This window comes from Protopterus annectens, chromosome 1.part2, assembly GCF_019279795.1.
Source record: "Protopterus annectens isolate FY-2018-M chromosome 1.part2, PAN1.0, whole genome shotgun sequence".
Lineage (NCBI taxonomy): Eukaryota > Metazoa > Chordata > Ceratodontiformes > Protopteridae > Protopterus > Protopterus annectens.
In genome coordinates, this window is record NC_056727.1 from 710623930 (window position 1) to 710648214 (window position 24285).

At 38.4% G+C, this 24285-nt stretch overlaps 2 protein-coding genes across 2 annotated transcripts in view; one reads left to right on the forward strand and one right to left on the reverse strand.

Annotated features, from left to right (window-relative positions):
• The window catches only part of SPAST (spastin), a 2490626-nt gene extending 2487870 nt beyond the window's left edge, over positions 1 to 2756 (reverse strand). The window contains exon 1 of the mRNA XM_044058595.1: positions 2147 to 2756. Coding sequence (XP_043914530.1) covers positions 2147 to 2516 — 370 coding nt within the window. The 5' untranslated portion in view covers positions 2517 to 2756. The remainder of the gene's footprint in view (positions 1 to 2146) is intronic.
• Positions 2757 to 14133: 11377 nt separating this feature from the next.
• The window catches only part of DPY30 (dpy-30 histone methyltransferase complex regulatory subunit), a 489699-nt gene continuing 479547 nt past the window's right edge, over positions 14134 to 24285 (forward strand). The window contains exon 1 of the mRNA XM_044058614.1: positions 14134 to 14187. Within this exon, the coding sequence (XP_043914549.1) occupies positions 14178 to 14187 (10 nt within the window). The 5' untranslated portion in view covers positions 14134 to 14177. The remainder of the gene's footprint in view (positions 14188 to 24285) is intronic.

The following is a 24285-nucleotide window of genomic DNA, read 5'->3' on the forward strand; positions in this document are numbered from 1 at the left end:
GGATGCTTTGTATGCATTCTTTCAATCTTCTCCAAACCAGCTTTCACAACACAAAGACATCTGGCAAAATAAGGAGATCAAAAACGTGTCAAAAGAAGCAAGAAAGGCTATTACTAACATTAAAATTAGGAACTTTGGGAACAAAGCCATCTATCAAGTCAAGTTTACTCATCAGGACAGTTCCCATGCATCATGCCCAAATACTGAACTCCTTAATATGAAGAAACCCTGGTCTGCAATATAAACAAAATGCCACTATGCAGTCAAACTGTGCACATTACTCAGCAACACACATTCTAAAAGAAAAAAAAAAAGTTCTTTGTACCACCATAAACATTTGTTGGCTAAGTAGGCCTTCTGTCCATATGCCTGCCATAAAGACTTTAATGTTGAAGAGAGTTCTGAAGTAATTTACTCTCAAGTGAAGACCCAACTTGCACGGCTTCAACAATAAGATAGTATATATTCCTTCACAAAAAGGACGGTACTCCATACAAAAATCACAAAAGCAATTTATCATCTGAACATGGACAGTGGCCAGTTTCTAACAGCATACTACTAAACATCTACTTTGTCTAGCATCTTGAGAAAACATGCTGGGCAAATATGCCATTGGCAATTATTGCAATATTTATCTATTTGACATTTGTTTACCAGGAAAGTCCACTGGGTCAAAGCACCCATTTTCAGTGGAGGCCTGGTGAGAAAAGCTCCAATATCACATTTCTAATATGGAAAACATTCTGTTACAAGTCTATCATCTACCTGGTGTTGCCGCAAAAGGTGCTGAACACATGCAGCTTATGACTAAAAAAAATAAAATTGTCCATACTATATTTTAAACAAGATTTACTGGACTGCCTAAACCTATAAATGTACACCAGCCCAAACTGATAACATACAGAGAAGTACAAGAGAGAAAATATAAAGTTAACACAAATGACTACATACTTTTCAACTGGTTTACAGTATTACTCCTGTGCTTTAAAAGGGGTCAATAGGATCAGCTCATCAACCCGAACATGCATTAGTTAATGAAGCATCCAAATAACAGTAAATTTAACTGAACTTGGTTACAACAAACATTAACTGTATGTCCTACTGGAAAAAAATCAAAAACAAAAATATGTGCAACTAATTTCTGAAAGCAAAAATAAAAACTGACAACAGTTTGAAAGAAAACAGACAACACTGAAAGCAGAGAAAAAAAAAAACAAACAGTCACTGCAACAAGGGAAACTTCACATGTTAAACAGAAAATACAAACCAAAGGCCTGAATATATACTGTTTGGGTAGTTACAAAACATTTAAACAAGCTTATCTGTCCAAGGGTAACTACAAAAAAAAAAAAAAAAAAAAAAAACACACAAGAATATTACATCTCAAGTACTTCAATTCTAACAACATATAATTGGTACCCTAATAACTTTCTTTCCATACAGCATACTCGCTTACAAAAAGAAATTAAACAAATGGCTGTTGTGTGTATTAGTTCTGGGTTTACATGAAATAGATAACCCACTACTAAAAATCCCCACCAACAGCATGTCTGTCTGAATAGACACTATGAAGCAGACCATTGTTTATATGCATTCTGATCCATTTAACAACAAAGCAAATTAAAAAAAAAAAAACATAACTTGTCTTCTGGGCAAACAATGCTCATAACCAATGCAAACACGTCTTGGCGTTTGTACCAAAACTAAACTAATACAGATTTGAGTATTCCATGATTTGTGCTGTTCAGCAATTTCTCTGCCTGCAAATCTAAAATAAAACATATCAGACCGTATGTCATTCATAACAATCTCCCCCACACCAAAGTGACGTACAGTTCCTTAATCAAGTCATGGCCATCGCCACTATATGCACCACTACCACCATCCTTGCATGAAATTCATATAAAATTGAAAAACAAAATGAACATATAAAACGTGCGGGGAAGCATTACAGGACAGCAGCAGGTGACGGAATATGCTCTTAATAATCATATCATTAACTACAGCAAAGATGTAAACAACGTTTAATGATTTAAACAAGGAGAATGGTAATTATCACCACATACATGCCCATGTATTTAGGACTGTCATTAATGCACAACAAAACTAAGTTCCACCAATATGGATAAATAATACACTAATCCACCTTTGTCATCTTCATCTATCCGCAGTGCAACAGAAACGTAGTTAAAGGCCTGTTTGTGGACAGCGTGGACTAATTTTAAGTTCCCGTCCTCCGGTACTGTCTCCCGTGTACCTACGGACAGGCCAGAGAGCACTGCCGGCGTCCTCCCGTTTGACATGGCCCGGTAGAGCCTCTCCCACATGCAAGCAAAAAGTATACCCAAGTGGAAAGCAAAAAAGCGAACCAGACCAAAGACAGTTATCAGTGGGTACAAAAAGTAATACAGGTTCCGCTTATGCACAGACACCTCAGCAGGGGCGTCGACGTCGGGCGGGGAAACGGGGCCGGGTGAGCGTTTTTTCTTCTTCCATCTTCCGCCTGAAGAACTCATTCACATTTGTTATCCGCTGTGTTACACAATCTCACCGTCATAACCAAGCACATACAAAGTACCGCAACAAAGAAAGCTACACACAGTTACAACATCCCCAAACTCTATAGTTTAACATTTCAACCGTGCTGCTACTATAACCCAAAACTGGGTTTAAAAACAAACTACGCATGCGTTGTAGCTGTCGTTCTTCTGAAGCATTGTTTATAACCATTGCCATACACACATGGTAGTCGGCTATATGAGTTACTCCGCCCCCTGCAAAACCATTCTCAACACGTGTCTAACTGAGTAGCGGTGGATTTTTTTAGGTTTGTAATTCAGGTGCACAATGTGTTTTTCTTAATAGCCTCTCAGATGAACCTCATTATAAGGAATGATTCTTATTTTAAGTATTAAAACATTGAAAGAGTTGAATATCCATGATAATTTGAATCATATTTATTCATCAAAAAAATACACTGTTTTAACTGAGACGAATATAGGCAAATCTCAAAAGAATCGGGGATAAATCCAGAAATAATCAGAGGCATTTTCTGAAGTAAACGAAGTCTATAACTTACATGTTTTATTATTAATAAAGTTTAATTCAACACAAATTTTCCCCAAAAGTCACCAGTTTGGAGGGAAATTAAGAGGGACAGAGCTAAAAATGCAGCCCAAAGCAAGGGTGTCTCTGAAAATAAGGGACAGTTAAAATGTATTGCCATGATGTGAGTGAGCTCAATGACTACTCATTTGTTTTATAAGAGGTGGTATTCCATATTTTAGAGAAGAAATGTTTGGAGCTATTGTGCCTTCTGGATTTATTGTGTTTAGAAATACAGACCTATTTATCAATATTTAAACTAATAAAACAATAAGCTATATCTGGAGGTAATTTCCTCGTCACCAACTATATCATCCTGACCTCCAGATGTTTTTGAAATAAAATAAAAATGTGCTCCCTTTTTGTAATGCTGACTGGCAAGAGGTAAGGGAGAATTATTATTGTTTGGTGTTCTGTCTTAACTACTCAAGTATATGTTTTAGGTTCATCATGGATGAGTACTAAGCAGTCAGTCTACAGACCATTAAAGCCCTACACAAAACCCCCTTTTCAAAAGTTATTTCCATCCTCAAGAACAGCAAGTCAAGATAGACTATAGGGGAGAATTTGAGGCTGCTCATCCAATTATCTAATTTTACCTTTAGAGTGGAAAGTGTGCTTCTCTGCTTGGTCTGTTTGTTCCAGAGGTGATGGCTGTGCTGGGGATATAAATCTATCACACCAATGCGTCTTATATATCTGTTGATGAAAGTTTGGTTCCTTTAATTAGTTTTGAAAAAGAATAGCAGGTAAAAAAGGTTGCATCTTTCATGACTTGAAACAATCCACAGATCTCCATGGATGAGCAAAGAGACTGAGTACAGAGAGAGGTTTGCCAGTTTGTCCTAATAACTAAGATTTTGAGGAACCTGATATTTTTAGGTAAAAATCTCAGACCTCTCAAGCTGAGCGATATGAGTTGACAAATACATACCAGAAGGTACATTATATTCAATAATGGGTCTGATGTGATACAAGTAAAGGGTAATTAAGCCTTTTATGGATCTAATGGAGATGCCTTTGGAAATTAAATGAGCCAGATAGAAAACTTTCTACAATACTGCAGAGACATTATGAGTATTATACAGTAAAATGATATGGAATTAGTAATAAAAGTGCCTAGATCCCTTATGACTGTACCTGATTGGAGGGATGTGTCACCTATATGGTATGTGAAAATGTTTTGTTTACCGAAATGAACTATGATACATGTTTTTCACTTTTAATTTGAGACAATTGTCCTTGCACTAACTGTTAACATGATCTAACCCATGTTGAGACAATTGTGAGTCAGTGGAAGATCGAACAACTCACACCCACATTACACTCATCTTCAAACATAGATAACTGCAACCCAGGAGACCAGGCCCGAAGGTCTGAGAAATAGATGCCAAACAAGAGAAGTCTCAACACAGAACCCTGTGGTACATAACTGCTGTCTACGGCTTTGGTTACTTTTTCAAAGAAATTAATGAAGTTAAAAAGGTAGAAACTTCTTCTGACAAAGCCAAATTGATGAGGGTCCAGCATACCTCCCAACCTCTAAGCACAATTCTTCTTCTTCTTTCGGCTTTTCCCGGTTAGGGGTCGCCACAGCGGATCACCTGTCCGCTCATGATTGGCAGTGGAGTTTTACAGTGTCGAGTTGCCAGCCCGGCGCCCAACCTTCCACAGAAGGCACACACACACGCACTCACACCTAGGGCCAATTTAGAGTGTCCAATCCTCCTGCAGCATGTCTTTGGGAAGTGGGAGGAAACCGCAGCACCCAGAAGAAACCCACGCGACCACAGGGAGGACATGCAGACTCCGCACAGATGGCACCCCAGCCGAGGATCGAACCGGAGAACCTCTTGCTGTGAGGCGACAATGCTAACCACTGCACCACCGTGGCCGCCCACAACCTCTAAGCACAATAAATGTATTTATTTATTTATTTATTTATTGACATTTGATTACTGGAAAAGTCTGACTGTGTAAAAGCCCATTTTCAGCGGAGGCCCAGGGAGAAAATTTCCAAATTACTACAAAACATTTCAAGAACAATAATTTTACAATCTTCAAAAAAAATCTACAATTTAAATGATTATAACATATTAGACATAGTATAAAAAGATTGATTAAGAATCAATACAAGGTATAAGTTCATAGGTGTGTAGTAGGCTAATGGCCCTGGAGCCTATATAAGCCTAGCCCAAGAAGATTCCCTGGCATCATGCCGACCAAAGTTATCATTTAATATTTAGAGAAATGTTAGACAGTTTGTAGAGAAATTACAGTTAAGTTAGTCTAATGCGAGTAGGAATTGCAATATGACGTGAGGGGAAAAACAGACTTACGGTACATTTAGAGAGAAAGTCAGGGAAGAGAATTAGATAGCAGTAAGGAAGTAAGTGAAGAAGGGAGAGTAAGGAGGTATAAGGAATAAAAATGTACTTGTTCACATTTAGGGATATAGTTTAGCTAAGAAGTCTTTCAGAGCGGTTTTGAAAGATAGGAGTGATGGTATAGACCTGACAGATATCGGTAAGGAGTTCCAGGCCTTAGCAACCTTGTACAAGTATAGACAATCCCCAGCAGATTTGCTAGGTTTGTAGACAGACTGGATTTTTGGTCACTGGATCACAGTGACCAACTGGAAACATAGTTCTATAGAATGTTTTTGGACAGACAGATGGATGCTGGATAATTTTATAGGTGGTGAGAAGTTGTGTATATGTTAGTTGATGTGGCAGTTCTAACCAATTTAGGCTTTTCAGTGCTATACAGTGATGGGTTTTGAAAGGGGTATGTGTTGCAAATTTAGTAACTTTGTTATAGCATTGTTCAAGTTTTAATTTTTGTGAAGTCTGGAGGTTAGTAAGGATGAGATTGCCATAAAGAAGAGTGAGGAGGAGATAAGTAGTGGCAAGTGTAGTTTCAATTGCATTGGTGAGAAAGTTTTTGGCTCTATAAAGCATCCCTAGTTTTTGATGCGTTTTTCTTATGAAATTTGTATATGCAGGTCAAATGTAAGATTATCATCCACTATCACCCTTAATAGTTTTCTATGAGAAGTGCTTATTCTGAACCAAAACATAAGTACTCAACGTATATATGATCCTATGCTAGAAACCAATGGGTTGGATCAGAACATATTTTTCAACTGTCCAGATTTTTTGCAGAATGCCCAGACTTTTTCTTCATATTTTTTTCTGTTTCTGATAAAATTTGTAGTTTTCTGATAAATATTTGAGGAGTGAAGTCACTAACTAATGACAGACATTTGAGTTTCAACCTTCAGCTTCATCAGAAAATGCATGTTAATGCAAAACCTATTATTCTTGCAACTTTCTCTAAGTTTATAAGAGCAATATATAACATCTGTTCCTGATTTTGAACATCCTTATTTCTGCCCAATGCATTAGTTTCCAGCATGGCAGTATAGAAATCATGCATATATTAAGTAATAAACATTTATTTATTGCTATCTGAAATTGTGAACATGTTGAGTCAAGACCGACTATGTACAAAAGTCTACTCTCTTCTCCAGTGAGTCAAGGGACAAACACACATAGCCAGGATGACCGTACTCCTGATTTTCAGTGACTTCCCTGATTTTGACTACAATTTTAGCTATGTTGTGACCGTTGGAGAATTATTGGTAAGTTACACTTAATAAAAAATAACAATATTATAGTTTTAGATTTCGTTTACTCCAGAAAAATGTATATTAATTCAGATGTTGTTATTCTGTCAAGATCTTAATTGAACAAAAGCAGATATGGCTAAGAAGTAACAAAAATTATTTAGAGGGGCTGACAAAGATTAGTATTACAGAATAAGGGGAATTTCATAGAACAAGTACAGGTGCAATTGCAGAGCGCATAAGAGAAAATAAGGAAGTACCTGGATAATATCCATGGATTTAGAAAAGCTGCTAAGCAACTGTTTTTTGATAATGACGCCAGAGCACAAAATCTATTGACACAATGACCTAGTCAACAAAAAGTAGAAAGGGTTGTTGCCAAACTTAGGAAGCCTATAACAAGAAAAATAACCAGAGATCCTGTTGAGGTGTTAGAGAGATTTCAAAAATTTTATGAACATTTGTATAAAGCAGAGAAATACAGAAATCAAGAAAAAGCACACATGGAAATCTTTATGGAAGACTTAAAAATGCCATGGTTAGATGTAGATGAGGTTCAACAAGTAACAGTTAAAATAGGAGGAGTTGAAATAAAAATGGTGATGTATAACCAATCTGCAGGAAAGTCTCCAGGGATATATGGCATTTCAGTGGAAGTTTAGAAGTTAGGAGGGAAGAAAATGATAAAGATGTGGAAGGTTTTGTTTAACGGTATTTTAAAAAGAAAGGAAGCACCAGCATCCTAGGAAAAAAAATTGTGGTGGCTGTAATACATAAAGACAGTAAAGACCCATCAGATCCAACTTCATATAGACCCTTTTCAATTTTAAACCAATGATTATAATGCTTTTATGTCTATAATGGCTAAAAGAATGGCAAAGGTGTAGCCAACATTGATGGATATGGATCAATGTGGTTTTGTGAAGGGGAGGGAAACATTTGACAACATTAACAGAAAAATGTTTTTTCACAAGGAGGCGGAATGTAAAGAAAATAATGCTGTTGTTGGTGGGTCTTGATGAAGAGAAAGCATTCAACAGAGTAAGCTGGGATTTTACGAGTAGGGCAATGGAAGCATTTATTATTTATTTTATTTTACATTTGTTTAGCAGGCAATTCCATCTGGGCAGAGATTGCCCATTTTCAGCAGAGACCTGGGGGGAAAAAGCTCCATGTAGTACAGTACAATACAAAAAATATTTAAAACATTCTATACAATGATGAAGCAGTATAATCAAGATACAAAAATATTAAAAAATTCAATACATAGGTATACAGTATAGTCATTACAAAATGCATTAAAATAAAATAAAATCAAATAGAATTCAGACAGTAGGTACATGTGGTTAATGTGAGATAGTGATACATGTGGAAATGTTGTGCCAGGTACAGCCATAGTACTTTATGAGGCATACAGCATTTATGGCCACTTTCTAGATAGGACTAGGTATTAGGTTAGCTAGTCTGGGTCTTCACAGTTGCATGTCCAGAAACTGGTTAGGTAGGGCTTTAGTTGATTTTTGAAGTTAGATTTGTTGTCTTCCATTCTTATTTCAAGGGGGAGGGAGTTCCAGATTTTGACTACTGCACGTAAGTAAAGGGAGTTTCCTGATGTGTATTTGCTTTTGGATATTTCTATGAGTGCTTTTTTTGTGGATCTTAGTTGGCAGTTGTTGTTGTAGGGGTTGAGTAGACCTATTAGAGATGGTGTTTTATTGGGGTGGTAGACTATTTGATGTGCCAGGGTAAGTTGATTAAAGTTTAATAAGTTGGGTAATTCTAGCCAACCTAATTTGCATTTCCTGATACAATAATAAGGTTAATTAGGAGGATATATGAGCGATTGGAGGCAAAAATCAAAGTGGGAAGGTTCCTCTCTGATAAGTTGTGTCTGAACAGAGGAACCAGGCAGGGGTATCCTCTCTCCCCTTTATTTGTGTTATATTTAGAACCATTGCAAAGAAAACAAGAGGCTCAGAAATCCAAGAATATAACTGGCATGGTATTCAAGAAACTTCATCTTTATTTGTACGTGATATTATGTTGTATCTGATAGGACCAAAAAAGGACATTTCAATGTTGTGAAACATTCCGAGACTGTTCTTTCTTTCAGGATATAAAATTAATGAAGCTAAAACAAAGGCTATAGCTGTAAACTATGTACCTACACATGAACTGGATCAGCAATACCCATATTTGTGGGGATGTGATAACATGAAGTATTTTGGGAGTAGGGGTTAAAAAGGATTATGTTACGGCATCTAAGGATATGTGGAAAGAGACTAAACAAAAGATAGTACAAAAACTAAGAAACTGGAAGCTCTTGCCTATGGATATGGATAGCAAGATACAAGCAGGAAAATGTTTTTTAGCCCCTTTAGTTTAATGCACAGGTCAGGCATATTTCTATCAACCAGAAGAGAAGTTGTGGATAGTAATTAATAAAGAGTTGAATAATTACATCTGGGAGGGGAAGAGGGTGAGTCAAGTGGGATAAGCTGATCCTTCCAACTGAATAAACAGGTTTAGGATTTCCTGATTTGAAGAGATATTTTAGAACTACACATTTAAGGCTCTTATACATAACAGAAGCAGAAAGCTACAATCCAAAATTAAAAGGGATGATGATGAAGCAGAGGGGAAATCAAGAAATTAGGAAATAATGGGATTTTGGATGCAAATCTTTAAGGAGGATAGCAACAGTCATAATGAATATCATATTCATAAAGTAGCAGACACTTTACTAAGTACTAAGCCAACATGGGAATGGAGAAAGGAGATTCTTTCGACAAGGATGACAGCAATTAGAAATACAGAAAACAGGCAAGGGGACTGGAATTTACTGGAGGGAGCTGGCAACGGAACCAAGGTATTAGGAACAAATAATTAGAGAAGGAAAGGAAATAGAATGGGAAGAGACCAAGAAGACATTTGGACTACAGATTAGAAATTGCCTTTGCTATCAGGCTCCCAAATATGCAACAAAGTGTAGAATATTTAGGATTTTTGCTTGGAAGTGTTTGCATAGGTACTTTTATACCCCAAACAGACTTCAAAAAAATTCCTCACGTGAATGGCAAATGTTTTGAGGTTTAATGAGGAATAAAGAGGTAATGGGAGCATATGCTCAGAATGTAATCAGTTGCCAGACTTTAAAAATTCTCCACAGTATTCAATCAAGAGGAATGGGCGAGGAAATGAGTTTAACTATGGAAATGATTTTTTCTTTCTTTTTTTTTTTTTGAGCTGGGAAACAGGGTCTACATTGCCCACACACAGTAAGACCTTGTTAACTATAATTCTGCTGGCTGCCAAAAATGAAGTTACTAGAAAATGGAACTCAAAACTCTAAGCCAACCATGATTAGGGTTGCCACCTTTCCAAATGGTCAAAGTGGGACATTTGTGCTACAAACATCAGATTTTGCAGGGCAAAACATACCCACGGCCAGTACAAAGGACAGAACTTCAGTTTTTTTGCCTGAATAAAAGTTTATTCTTGTAGCATTTTAGTTCCATATTCTGTTTCTTATAACATTTAGGTGTTTCAGATACAGAATAACTGTTTTATGCAACTATTACATAAAATATAGAAAATAATTTTGTCCTAAAATCTCAGGACATTTGCCATTTTCTCACAATGTTTTGCAGGACACAACTGCCCAAAGAGGGACTGTCCCTCGCAAAGTGGGACAGGTGGTAACCCTAACCATGATTGAAATAGTGAAAACTGTAACAGAGATAACGGAACGGGGACTGGGATCTTTTGAAAAGAGTGGGAGAAAATTACATAGAAAAACGAAAATTGTGCGAACAAATTGTAACAATATTTGTAGAAAAATATTTTGAAACAGAAGAAAGACGTTTAAGAGAAGATAATTCAACAAAGGTGTTTAAAAATATTAAGTTAACAGCACTAATATTTTGAAAAGTGTCCCTGATTCTGTTGAGATTTGTCCTATTTCAATTGAGAGATATGACGACCGGGATGAGCGGACTGAATCATCATTAAAAAGTAATCGCTGCTATGATTTGACGCGGTCCTTCTGTTATGCTGAGGCAGTGGTGGCTGCCCAAAAACGCCGCTGTTCTGATGAACCACTGAGCGCTACCTTTATCATTATATCCGAGCAGGTGGAACACATGGTTGCAGAATAATTATGGACGTCTGCCTTCCCTTAAGAGTGGAAGAAGACGGTCAACTTATTATCATGGCATAAGTATAATAAAAATCGTCAAGTTTAATAAAGTGTAGTTTTACCTAATACTAATCTCGGAAAATCTGCTAACTTCATAGCACATGTAAAAAAATAGATTAGCGGCCCCTGTTACTGCCAAGAGACATCTTGTTAGTTCATGCTGCAGGCTTTTGATGATACACACAAACTGACCTTAGCTACCATGATCTTATTACCAAACCACACTGTGTTGGCCCATCTCACAAAATCTGGGACATTTACAATATTACTACCATGTGTGTAACAAGGAAACATTGACAGAACTCTAAGAGAATGAACAGGCACTGGTTTGCCAAAAAAAAAAAAAAAAAAAAACAAGACACACACACACTCCAGAGGTTCCCCTGCTTTCCATGTTGGGCTTCCTAATTTATGCACATTACTTTTCTTCCATTTCTCATCACATTTTTTTTTTCTTCAGCTTTTTTCAAGGCCATAACTTTATATATATGCTCTAAAGTGCTTTTAAGTTTATTTTTCTTTTAATATTCATTGTATGAATAAAATGATGATTAAGGAAAGAAATTCAATGTTGCTGTTCAGCTTTATTTTCCTTCTGTCTTTTACTACTTTCTTGACCAAGTCAGCATAGTAATAACCATTTAGGAAATAACTCCATTAAGACACAGCTAAAAGCTCGGGCATTTCACGGACCTTCAATCCAAAATGGCCTAAACAAAAATTGACAGGCATGAAAAAAGAATTGCAGTCTTTTTTTTCTTTCAGTGAATACATAAGTTGTACCCAAGACTTAAAATTCAAAGCTGACAAAAATAGAAGCTCTAAGTAAATTAAAAAGTCAATTGTGAGGATACACAGATCCTGCATGGGAATACTGCTTGCATCACTAATCCTCCCAAAAAGACAGTCACAGCCTATGCAACCCTCTGGTGTTAGATTGGGATGAAAGCAGAAGTTCAAATGGCCACAGTCATGTATTTCAAGTGACTGCTGAAATACATATATATAGCATGCCTACTAACTCCTCGATCCTAACCTCAAAAGGCAACCAGCTGTATATGTGTCTGATGTTTGATTGTGATGAAAGTGAAAAATAAATAATGACTGCAATAATGTATTCTACTTTGCTGCTACCGCAGTACACTGCCCCTACAGGAGCTAAAGTAACTTTCTTTATATATCTCTGAGGTCTGTTAGAAAAGTAAAGGAAATGATGACTACACAATCCCCAGCACCCACATAACCTATGGTAAATGTCTGTACACAAACATCTGAGCAGGGATGTTTTAGAATGTTTGTGGTTGAGGACAGAGGCTATTATCAGTTTTATCCTAACAGGGTCATATCATATAACTCCATTCAGGCTAAAGAGTGCAATCAGAAAATGAAAGCATTTTTTCTCCTCCTTTTTCCTCAACCAAAACCAGCTTTTTTGGGGATCCCCACAGTCAAGGATGATTAAGGGAGCCCCCTGTATCTATTTATACTGTCTAGGGAGTGGAGGCCACCCAATACCTAGAAGATATAAGTGTCTGAATGCCTATGACATACATTATGTCTTACTTTTGAAATATAATCACTTGTTAGCTACATTTTTTATTGATACTCAGAAGAATAACGTGTGTGTTCCGGCATTATTGGATGTGTGCATTGATAAAAATCAGTGATATTTTACACACACACACATCACAGCAATGTTAATTTTGTACTTATTTCAGCAAGTACATTGTACAACACTAGTACTGCTACACAAGATCAGTGATTGCTGTTTAGCAGTCATCAAACAGCAACAGGGATAAGACAATTTTATTTACCTCAGTAAGTAGTAAATTAATACTTATCACTATCCCTGATTTCCTCAGATATTCCTGATTTTGTCTTATAATTTTACTCTGTCACACTAAATCAGGTAATCGGAGTTTTACACTTGTTGTCTAAAAATGCATGTTGATGCAAATGCGTATTCTATTAACTTTTTCAAAGTGAATTAGAGTAATATATAAAATGTGTTCCTCGCTTTGAGACTTTATTATGCTATTATTTTTATCACTGAACAGAATTCTTCAGCAAAGACATTGAGAGTTATAGTATCAGTTGTTCTGCCAGTATGTATAAAAACTCTGAAAACTAAACCATCCCTGAAGATTAGAAGCATCAGCTTTTCTTAAACTCCACAGTTTGCACTGAGATCGATTACCCTTGGCTTCTGATCTCTCAAGTGCTTACTTTGCTTATGTTCATTATAGCTTTGTCCTAACAGGGTCATATTACAGTCCTGTTCATGTTAAAGAGTGTAATTGAAAATTAATACATTTTTCTCCTTATTTTTCCCCAACCAACAGCAGCTTTTGTGGGGCCCCCACGCAGTCAATGAGGATTAAGGGGCCCCCTGCAGCCACAGTTATTGCAGGTACCTAAAACCATCTATGTTGTTAATTTTAGTGAAGAGGATATCCACCAACAGCTTAACTAGGCTGGAGCATTATATCATTGGTAAAATATTTAATGAAATTGTAAAGTTTGTTACTTGACAAATTATTGTTACTATAACTAAAGATCTTTGAATTTTGAAGGAGATTACTTACCTGGTTTAAGTATACAAGCTTGCTGTACTAGCTTTTGTTGGTTTGACAGACATGTTACAAAATATCAAGATAACATAAGTTGCAGTGGTTGGGGGCCCCCCCAGGACCAGGGGGCCCCCAGCGATCGCAGGGTTCGCTGGTGCCTAAAACCGGCTATGCTTCATAGCACATGTAAAAAAATAGATTAGCGGTGTTACCGAAGAGACAACATGTTACTCTGATTTTTGATGATACACTCACCATAGCTCCCAACAAATCATGGGCACATTTCACTAAAATCTGGGACACTTCTAAAATATTAGTACTATTAACGTGAAACATTGACAGAATAAGAGAATGAACATTAATATTCATTGTATGAAGTAAAAGACGTCTATAATTTTAATTACCGTCATTATTTATTAAATGTAATTTACTACTTTTTCTCCAAGTCACCAATTTTAGGAATACTTAAAAAAGACACAGCTAAAATTTGAGTAATAATTCACGGACGTTCCCGAAATTCAAGAGCAATTGACAGGCATGTAAATTGTTAGTAACTATTCGCTTTATGTGGGAAACGCAAAAAAAGTCAAAGGCAGCAAAATCAATGCGCGGATTAACATGACATTGTGATTGGTTCTCGTAGTTGCGTGGTAGCGTACTGAGACTCACAACAAACATGGCTGAAGGTAAGTTAGAATTGAGTGGGTTTTTCATTTTCATTGAGCTTTACTTTTTCTTTATAGATGTTTACTTTTCTGGTTGTTGACCTTAGGTTGGTGATTAATACAGGTTTCTCAGCGGTGATGATTGCATGTTTAGTAGTTGTGAATTTTTTAAACAAGCTGCTGTAGATACAAAGAGACAGTGCATTGGGGACGCTGCGTGCTTCTTAAGTCGGGAAGTGTATGCCTACTATTGACATAGATGTAACAGAAATAAACTACAGTTAGTAGTATAATATTGTTAACGGGCACTTGCATTGTTTTTTTTATTATTTAGAATAATGACGCACCCTGGATTTGAAATTTAAGTAACTTTAGGACAGTGCTGCAACCTGTAGGAAGGACTCTCCACTTGTAATTTGTGGTATATGCTTTAGACGTTATTATTCCAAACAGGACTGTAGCAAGCAAATTTCATTTTGTACTCACAAGTTCTTAGTAGTAACCCCCCCCCCCCCCCCGGGACATCTGGTACTTAAAATGGATGCATCTCTCAAAATGCTGCCCCCAAGCACTTAATAAATGCTGTTCCCCCTAAAACTATTAAAATATTGCTTTTAGGTTGGTAATATTGCACATGCTGTTAAAGGCATTCACTTAGTTGTAGACATAATATGGTGTGAAAAAAGCCATGCTGATGTGATGCTCAGGAAAAAATGTGTTCAGTAGAGCACAAAGAGAATGCCTAGCTACACCATTTTTTCCAATATGTTATTCTGATTAAATGATTGACCTTTTTATTGCATTAAAATCCGCAGCATTTTGGAAAGCTAATGTAGATTTTTTTTTGTTGCATTGATGGTATTTGTTTTGCTAGGTATCATTGCTGTTCAGCGAGCTGAAAGAAGGCGTACAATTAATGGCCAGTCTATACATTTAAGTGTGCCATATCAGCTGATAGTTTGGAAACATAGTGTCAGCGAATTCATTTGCTTTGGAAACATAGTGTCAGCGAATTCATTTGCTTTGGAAACATAGTGTCAGCGAATTCATTTGCTTTGGAAACATAGTGTCAGCGAATTCATTTGCTTTGGAAACATAGTGTCAGCGAATTCATTTGCTTTGGAAACATAGTGTCAGCAAATTCATTTGCTTTTTAACATTTCAGCATTGTTCAGTTTTGGTGATTGTGAAGTTTGGGTCTACGCATTAAGGCGGGAATCCTTTGGGAAACTGGGGAGCCCATTCACACCACTGTTAGCTGAATACGAGTCGTAACGTTAACAGTTGAAGTGAAAACATTTTTGAAGTTGTGTTTGATGTTCTTCATCTAATGACCAAAGAGCTCAGTTTACATCTCTGGTGCACCTTCATTGTAATAGCCTTTGTTCAAACAGCTATTAATGCTGTTAAATTATTTTAAGATTCCTTTTCTTTGAACAGAGTTTGTAGATACTTCGGAGATGTAGCAGTTGAATATAATTTCTTACCCGTGTGCTCTTATTACTGCCCTCCAATCCACCTGTTAGTTGAAAAATTGAAACCCTGCCACTTAATGAATGTTTGCATCATTTTCCCACTAAAACTATTAAGTAAATATTTTTCAATCTGTGAAACTCTTAGTGGCATTAATTTAAACGATTGTGGACACAGAGGAAATGTAGCTTTTTCAGACCATACTAAGTAATGTATAGACAATTATATTCAGTAGAGTACAAAGAGTATTTCTAAGGTTAGAGTTCAGATGAATACGATGTAGTACCCAGTCTACATTAAGTTTTGAATGAATGCATTACTGGTGTAGATCAGCTTCTTTTTGTGGCCTTTTCTGCTATATTATTGGTTGGAGTGCCTTTGCATGGCAACTTTGGTGCAAGCTTCGATAGCATAACAGGCTATGACATCTATTTTATCTTATTCTGGAAGAGCTTTCCATACTAAATTTATGGGACATTGTCTGTGTTTTGAATCTGTTCTGTAAGCTATGTGAGTGGTATGTAAGGAAACGTTCCGTGAGTTTCTTAATATAACTTGATGTATATGTGCAGTGGACTTATTTGTTCATAATTTTGAGTGGGCACTTTTCAGCTTCATCATTATCATGAAATAGAGTTGTTTTATAAGTTAGCAGTATGCATATTATTTTCAGTCGTATATCATACTGTTGTACTCGGTACTTTGTGTGGGTGTGTGTTTTTTTTTTTTTGCTCTTCATTTTGGTCCTTTCAGTGTTCATTTGCGTGAAGTAGATTGCTTGGGCAGTTTTGTTATGTTCATCCAGGGCTACGAACAGCTAAAGTCCAAGTCCATCATTTCATGCGGTTTCTTGTGTAATGCCTGATCAGAAAAGTCCTTCTCTTTTTATTAGGACCATAGGAAGTTACTAGGCCCTTACAAGCCTAGTCAAGAATTTAGCCATGTTCCGACAAGTCAGCATCCGATACCCCTGTCCAGCAGGGACACAGGTGCCATCCCAGGGGGTGTGTTTTCTGTTCCCCATCCAGTTATCCAGGTTGTGCTTAAAAATGGTTAATGAGGTACTGTGCTTGACGTGGAGAGGGAGTCTTTTCCACAGCAGGGGGAGTCTCTGGGTCACAAATCTGTCCTGTCAACAAGTCCCATTGATGCCTCAGACAAGGTTGAGGTCGTGCGTGCTGGTTACTCGAGTGGAGCTTGACTTGTGGATATGCAGCAGTCCTGTCAAGGTGGGGTCTGAGATTGCTTTGTATGCCAGACAGAGGTCACCTCTGAGGAGTCTGTATGTGACTGAGTACAGGGACAGAGCTTTTAGCCTATTTGTGTAGGGTAGATGTTTGAGGCCCTGGATTCTCCTGGTGAGGAGCTTCTGTGGTTTTCTCTAGCTGCTCCATGTGCTTTGTGAGGTTCATGCAGAAAGGGGCATTGTACTCCATAATAGGTCTTATAAGGGAAGAATACAGGGATGCTATGACCTCTTTGTCCCTGGATGAGATACCCTTACTAATGAGGTGGGCCATGTAGAAAGCATTCCATACAACGGAGGCAATATGGTGGTCAAAAGTCAGTCAACCTAGGTGCCCATGTCCCTTACAATTGATTGTGTGCTTAGGACCTTGTTATTAATGTGATAATTTTTGGGGATGTCCGTCTCCCCAAAGGGGATAATGATGCATTTTTTGGCATTCAGTTTGAGGCCATGTTTCTGCCACCAGTCATTTGTTTGGTGAGACCCTCTTGGAGGATGTCCACATCACTAGGGGAATTGATGACAGTGCCCAGCTTGCAGTCATCTGCAGGCGTGGTCGGCCATAGCCCATTGGTTTTGGCCTGTACCTCAGAAAAGTACATCCCAAACAGAGGCTCAAAGAACGATCCCTGGAGTACACCTCTTGTTACGGGTCTACTGCTTGCGGTGGCTTCCCCTATTTTGACTAGGTGGAGTCTGTCAGTGAGCGAGTTTGCTACCTATCTGGTAAATATATGGATTGATGTCTAGTTGAGAGAGTTTATCTATTATACCCAAGTGGGGAATAGTATCGAAGGCTTTGACCAGATCAGGGTAGGCGGTGTGCATTATCTTCCCCTCGCCCATACCTTTGGTGACTGTCTCAAAGAAGTCGCCCAAATTTAACAGGAAACCAAACTGTGTGGGATTTAGTGTTTAGAGGTTACCAATGTCCTTGTTAATGAGGTCCATAATAATCCGCTCCATGGCCTTGCAGATCAGTCTAGTTAGGTTGATAGGTCTAATTTCCTGGATCAGTGTACGCTCCACTTTTGTGCAAAGGGATGACAGTGGCTTTCCTCCACTCGCTTGGGACAAAGCCGGTACTCAGGATTTGATTGAATAGGGTGCCTAATTGTGGTGCAACTTCCTGCCTGAGGTCATGTAGGATGGACCCTGGAATGTTCTCTGGTCCCACGGAGACTGTATTTTTTGCCTTTGGGAGGACAGTGATGACTTGCTCCCCAGAGATAAGGGTAGGGGGCAGGTGCTGGGGATGTCCTGATTTACTGATGGGGGGACAGAGGGGTGAAGTTTTCACTGAACCTGTTTGCCAGCAGGTTGGCTATATCTATGGCTTTTGTGTATGTCGTGTCCTTGACCACCAGTTCTGAGCAGATCTGAGTGCTTCCTTTGCGATTGCGGACATATGTGATTAAGGCCTCATGATTGTCTTCGGTAGATGTGGCTCGAAGTTTGCTTTGTGGATTTCACTAGTGCTCTTATTTGCTTGTTTGGGCTAAGGAGAGATTGCTTCCAGTAAGGCACCTGCTCCTTATTGGTCCCGGACAGCAATTTTTTTTCCTTTTGTTGTAGAATTTTTTTTTTATTGCAGATGCCCACCAGACAGATTTACTCTTTCATGAGGAGGAGGATTTTCTCCTGTCGAGTATTCCTGATTCCATGCAGCTATATAAATGCTTGTATAGTACTTTGAAGTAGGTTTGGACATATGTGCCAGTTCTTGTGGAGGGGGCTGTAAAGCTGTTTATACATTCCCTCAGGAGGCTGTAATCAGCTTTGGAGAGGTTTTTTTTGTTTGACCCTAGGTGGGGGTTGGGGGAGATGGTGACTTTGAATGCGACTGCAAGTCTCCCAGGGAGGATGACACACTAGGGATGCTGCAGTGGTTACTCATGTTGGTTAATACCAAGTCCAAGATATTTTCACCTCTTGTGGGAGTGTCGACCAGCTGGTCCAAGGCATTTGCTTTGACGAAGTCAAGAAATCTCTGGGCATTTATGTTTTGGCATGAGTAGTTTTTCTGATGTATGATTGAATAGGTAGTCGCCCTGGGTCAGGGTAAAGGGTTGAATCTTGATAGATTCAAAGAGGTCCAGATAGGTGGAGTGGGCATCCTGAGTCAAAGTTGGGGGCCTGTAGCTAGCTGTGATTTGAATAGGAGTCTTGTCAGTGGTTAACTGCACCTGGAGTGTCTCCTGTGCGTTATACTGTTTGACCAGTGTGGAAGTGTTTTGTCTTTGATGCATATTGCAACTCCACCTCCTTTTGCTATACTGCCTACAATTTAGGGTCTGAAAGTATGATAGGATGAGTAACCTGGTATGGTCGGGGTGCTCTCCACAGCTTTGAACCAGGACTGTACAAATGTCAACATTAAGAATGCTTGCAGTGAGTGCAGTTTCATGTTTAGACTCCTAGCATTTAGCACCATGACCATTAGTTTGTGTTTTGATGAAATTTTCATGTTATTTTTAACCTCATGGCATTATGGGGGAGGCAAGAGTCTTTGCCAGAAGCCTGAAGCCCTAGGCAGACAGATGCAGGCCATCACTGGCAAAGCATTGTGGTTTGTTAATCATGTCTTCCCAGGCTGTCAGGTACGGGATCCCCTTGGAATGACACCAGAAACTAAGCCAATTGTTAAAGTCAATCATTTTTTGTTTGTATCGTGGCATCATTCTTGATGATGATAGAATGCTGCTTAACGCTAGGAACATACCTGCCTGGGACACGCATTCAGCGAGCTCGATCATGTCTGTCTTCATATAGTCCAGGGAGGTACGTCTCAAGTCATTCACGCCAACATGGTCTATGACAGAGTCGTAACAGTACCTGTTGTTGAGAGACTTGAGTGCATAGGTGATATGGCGGATTCTGCCACCTGATAAACAAGCACTGGCTGTGAGAGACAGGTGTGTGGACTGTGCCCGACCCTGTTTAGCTTCCAAGATCAGACAAGATCGAGCACATTCGGGGTGTTTTTTTTTTTTTTTTTTTTTTTTTAATTCTAGTTGTAACTGTTTATTTTCCTGTAGGTCAACATGAGCAAGTAATTTTAATAAGGGACATTTCAAACAAGAACACTGATTTCATAGCAGGTACAAAGTTTTGTTTTTCTGATAAGTATGTACACTTAACGAGTTAATTTTTTATGTACTGATTTAGAAAGTATATGTAGAGAATCAACAACATCAGTGTCTTTATGCATGTAGTGTAGCTGGACACAGGTCCTCTACATTGCAGCAAATAAGAATATAGTAATATATTTTTAAACATTTCTGTCATCTTCATATATAAAATGATGACATGAGTGCACATCCAATTATAAAAGAGTAAACAAACCATTATATATATATTTTTTCCATTTTGCACATCATACAAATATAATTTATAAAGGTGTTTAAAAGAATCATCACATAAGACCTAGGCAAACATGCACTGACACAAAAGAAAACAAACAATTGTTTCATTTAAATACAATATACATCATATATTTTCTTAGCTACTGTCATCAGTCCAACATTACAAATAACTGTCAAATTCCCACCTTTCATTAAACCTCACTCCTCCCCCTGAACATTATTATGCATGTATAGTTCATACAGTTTTCAGTTACTACTTTGTAATTTGCTTTTCCCTTTTTCTAAAGAGTCCTCTCCCAGTTCTTTTATCTCTTATAATATTCAGTACCTCAAATACAGTTTGTATAGATTTTGATTTCCATTTTCTTGTAGTTGCCTTTTTGGCAGATAGTAGAATTAAATATAATAAGGCCTTACTATGTCTAGGCAGTTCAGATCCTGTATCTAAGCTCAAAAGAATCATTTTCTTACTTAAAGCCATTTGCTCACCCAATATTTTTGATAGAGTCCTCTGCAGGGAACTTTTTAAATCTGCCAACTCATTGAACTCCTAAAATATATGTTCACAGTTACCCCTTTATTCTCCATCACACCTCCAGTATTTGCTTTTCTACCTTTGGGAAAAATCTTTGAAGTCTGCTTGGGGTATAAAAATACCCATGCAAACACTTCCATACAAAGGTCCTAAACCTTTTGCACTTACTTGCATAGTTGGAAGCCATGCATATGTCTTCCCATATTTTTCTTGTAAATTGCTTCTCCAGTCCCGAGCTCTTCTAACATCCTGTGATTGAGTCTTATAATTAGCATGCATTATTTTTTACACCTTATCAATTATCCATTTTTAATAGCTGCTTCTATTATAGATTCAACTAAAAACTCTACCAGAGGAGGTCTTTGACTTAAAACTCCCATATTTTTCTCTTTGCATGTACTCCGAGATCAAGCCATGGTAATTAAGGCAGTCACTAGCCTGCAACCCAGATGTCTTCTTGGCCTCATCCCACTCTATCTTTCCTGCTTAAATTGTTTGCTCCCAAAATCTTGGTTCCTTTGCCAGGTTTTCATAGGTTCATAGGTTGATACTAGGCTATCTGCCCTAGGGCATTTACAAGCCTAGCCAGAGTGTGTTTGGCTTTCACCACCCTTCTTAGATTAGTTGACTGTGCCTTTGTATAGTAGGTCACAGAAGATAGCCCATTTAAGGTTAGTTTACCGTGCCTCTGTCTAGCAGTGACACAGAAGAGATACCAGGGGTAAATTTACGATCTCCCATCCAAACGTCAAGATTCTTCTTGAAGAGGGTCATTGAGGGGCTCTGTCTGACATGGATTGTTTTTCCAGTAAATTCCAGCCCCTCTTGCCTATTTTCTGTATCCCTACTTGCAGTCATCCTTATTGGGAAAATCTCCTTTCTCAGTTCTCGTATTGACTTGGTTCTCAAAATACTTTCTACTACTTTATGAATATATTTTGTATGGTTGTTGTCCTTTTTAAGGATCTGCATCCAAAATCCCACTCTCTCTCTGTATTTCTTGAACCCCCCCCTTACTTCATTTTTTCCACTTTGAATTATAACCTTTTGCTTGTGTTTATGTATATGAGCCTTAACTGTGCAGCTGTAAAATATCTCTAAGTCGGGTAAACCTAAACCACCTTGTTCTATTGGAAGTATTAGTTTATCCCACTTAACCCTTGCCCACTTTCCTTCCCAGATAAATGCCTTCAATTCTTTATCAGTTATTGTCCACAACTTCTCCATGGGTTGATAAAAGTATGCCTGATCCGTATACAACACTAAAGAGACTAAAACATTTTCTCTGCTTGTATCTTGTTATACATATACATAGCTAAGGGTTTCCAGATTCTCAGTTTTGGTTTTATCTTTTGGTTAGTCTCTTCCCACATATCCTTAGCTGCCATAATAGAAGTCTTTCTAATCCATACTCCTAAATACTTTCATCTTGTCATGTCCCCATAAGTATTGGTATTGCTGGACCAATTCATGTGTTGGTATGGAATTTACGGCTATAACCTTTGTTTTAGCTTCACTAATTTTATGTCCCAAAAAGGCTTGAAACTAAGATGACTTTTTCTGTGTTTATCAGATACAAAATATTATCATCTGCAAGTAAAGCTAAATTTTCGTGATTACCATACCAGTTATATCCCTGTATTCCTGAGTCCCTTATTGTCTTTGCCAGTGGCTCTAAATATAAAGCAAATAACAGAGAGGAAAGAGGACACCCCTGCCTGGTTCCTCTGTCCAAACACATCTTATCTTGGAGTAACCCATACAAATATGTTCTTTTTCTTAATTGTTCAAGTTAACATTACACATTTCTGGGAAGGCAGGACTTGGGCTATATCACTTCTGAACATTATTCTGTTTTTTTTTTTTTCCCATAGATTCCGTTTATTCCTTTATCTTTGTTCTTTTCCTTTTCTAAAGATACCACTTGTAGCTCTTTTATCTTCTTTTTAACATTTGGCAATTCTGTTAAAGTTGTTTTTGTTTTTGGTTTACATAGGTAGGTACTAGGCTATCGGCCCTGGGGCCTATACAAGCCCAGCTAAAAAGGTACCCTGACTTTTTCCACCCAAGAAAATTATTTTCCTGTGCCCCTGTCTAGCAGCACCACAGATGTGATCCCGGGGTGAATTTCCTATTTCCCTTCCAATTATCAAGATTTTTCTTGAAGAGTGCTAATAAGGAGTTTTGTTTGATATAGATAGGTAGTTTATTCCAGAGTATTGGGAAGTCTCTGGGACAGGAATCTATGCCTCCGGCATGTTCTGTTTATTGTGGGGACAAGGTTTAGGTCCCTAGAGTGTGTAGCTTGGAGGGATTGGGGTTTCTTTAAGTGGAGCATGTCCATCAGCTCTGGGTTTGACATAGCTTTGTATGTTAGGCAGAGATCACCTGTGAGTAGGCGATATGTGACTGAGTAAAGCTGGAGTTTTTTGAGACGGTCTGTGTAGGGCATCTGTTTGAGGCCGGTAATCCTCTTTGTGAGGTATTTCTGCAGCCTTTCCAGTTATAGATGGCTGAGTTACATACCAATAGGGGCGTTGTACTCTATAATGGGTCTAATGAGTGATGAGTAGAGGGGAACAATGACCTCTTTTTTTTTTTTTTTTTCTGGATGAGAAACCTTTTGTGATGAGGTGTGCCACGTAGGAGGATTTCCTGACTACTGTGGCAATGCGATTATCAAAGGAGAGACTACTGTCCACCTGTGTCCCAAGGTCTCTTATCACACTTTAGGTGTTAAGTGTACTACCGCCGATGTTGTAGTTCATGTGTACAGAGTTTTTATCAAAGGGATGACAGTGCACTTTTTGGCATTGAGCTTGAGGCCATGGCTTTGACACCAGGCATCTGTCTCAGTGAGGCCCTCTTGTGTAGGATGTCCACATCGTTAGAAGTTTCGATTATGGCTCCTAGTTTGCAGTCATCTGCGAACTTTGTCAGCCAAAGACCTTCCGTGTTAGCCTGTACTTCAGAGAAGTAGATACCAAACAGGAGAGGACCCAGGACTGAACCCTGTGGTACTCCACTTGTCACTGGTCTGAAGTCTGATTTGGAGTCTGCTGCTTTCACTGTGTGGGTTCTGTCAGTGAGCCAGTTGGCAACCCATCTTGTGACATAGGGATTTATACCTAGTTTAGTGAGTTTATCTGTAATTCCAGAGTGGGGGATGGTGTCGAAAGCCTTGGCAAGATCTAGATAGGCTGTGTGAACCACCTTACCCTTGTCTATTGCTTTGGTGACTGCTTCAAAGAAGTCTGTCAGGTTTAGGAGACATGATCTTCCTTTTACAAACCCGAACTGGGTGGAGTCCACAGTTTGGAGATTACCAATGTCTTTGTTTATAAGTTCCATGATGATACGTTCCATGGCCTTGCAGACCAGGCTCATCAGGCTAATGGGGTGATAGTTCCTGGGACCCATGGTGGCTCCCTCCTTGTGGAGTGGGATAACCATCGCTGTGCGCCATTCAGCAGGCACAAAGCCTGAGGTGAGGCTAT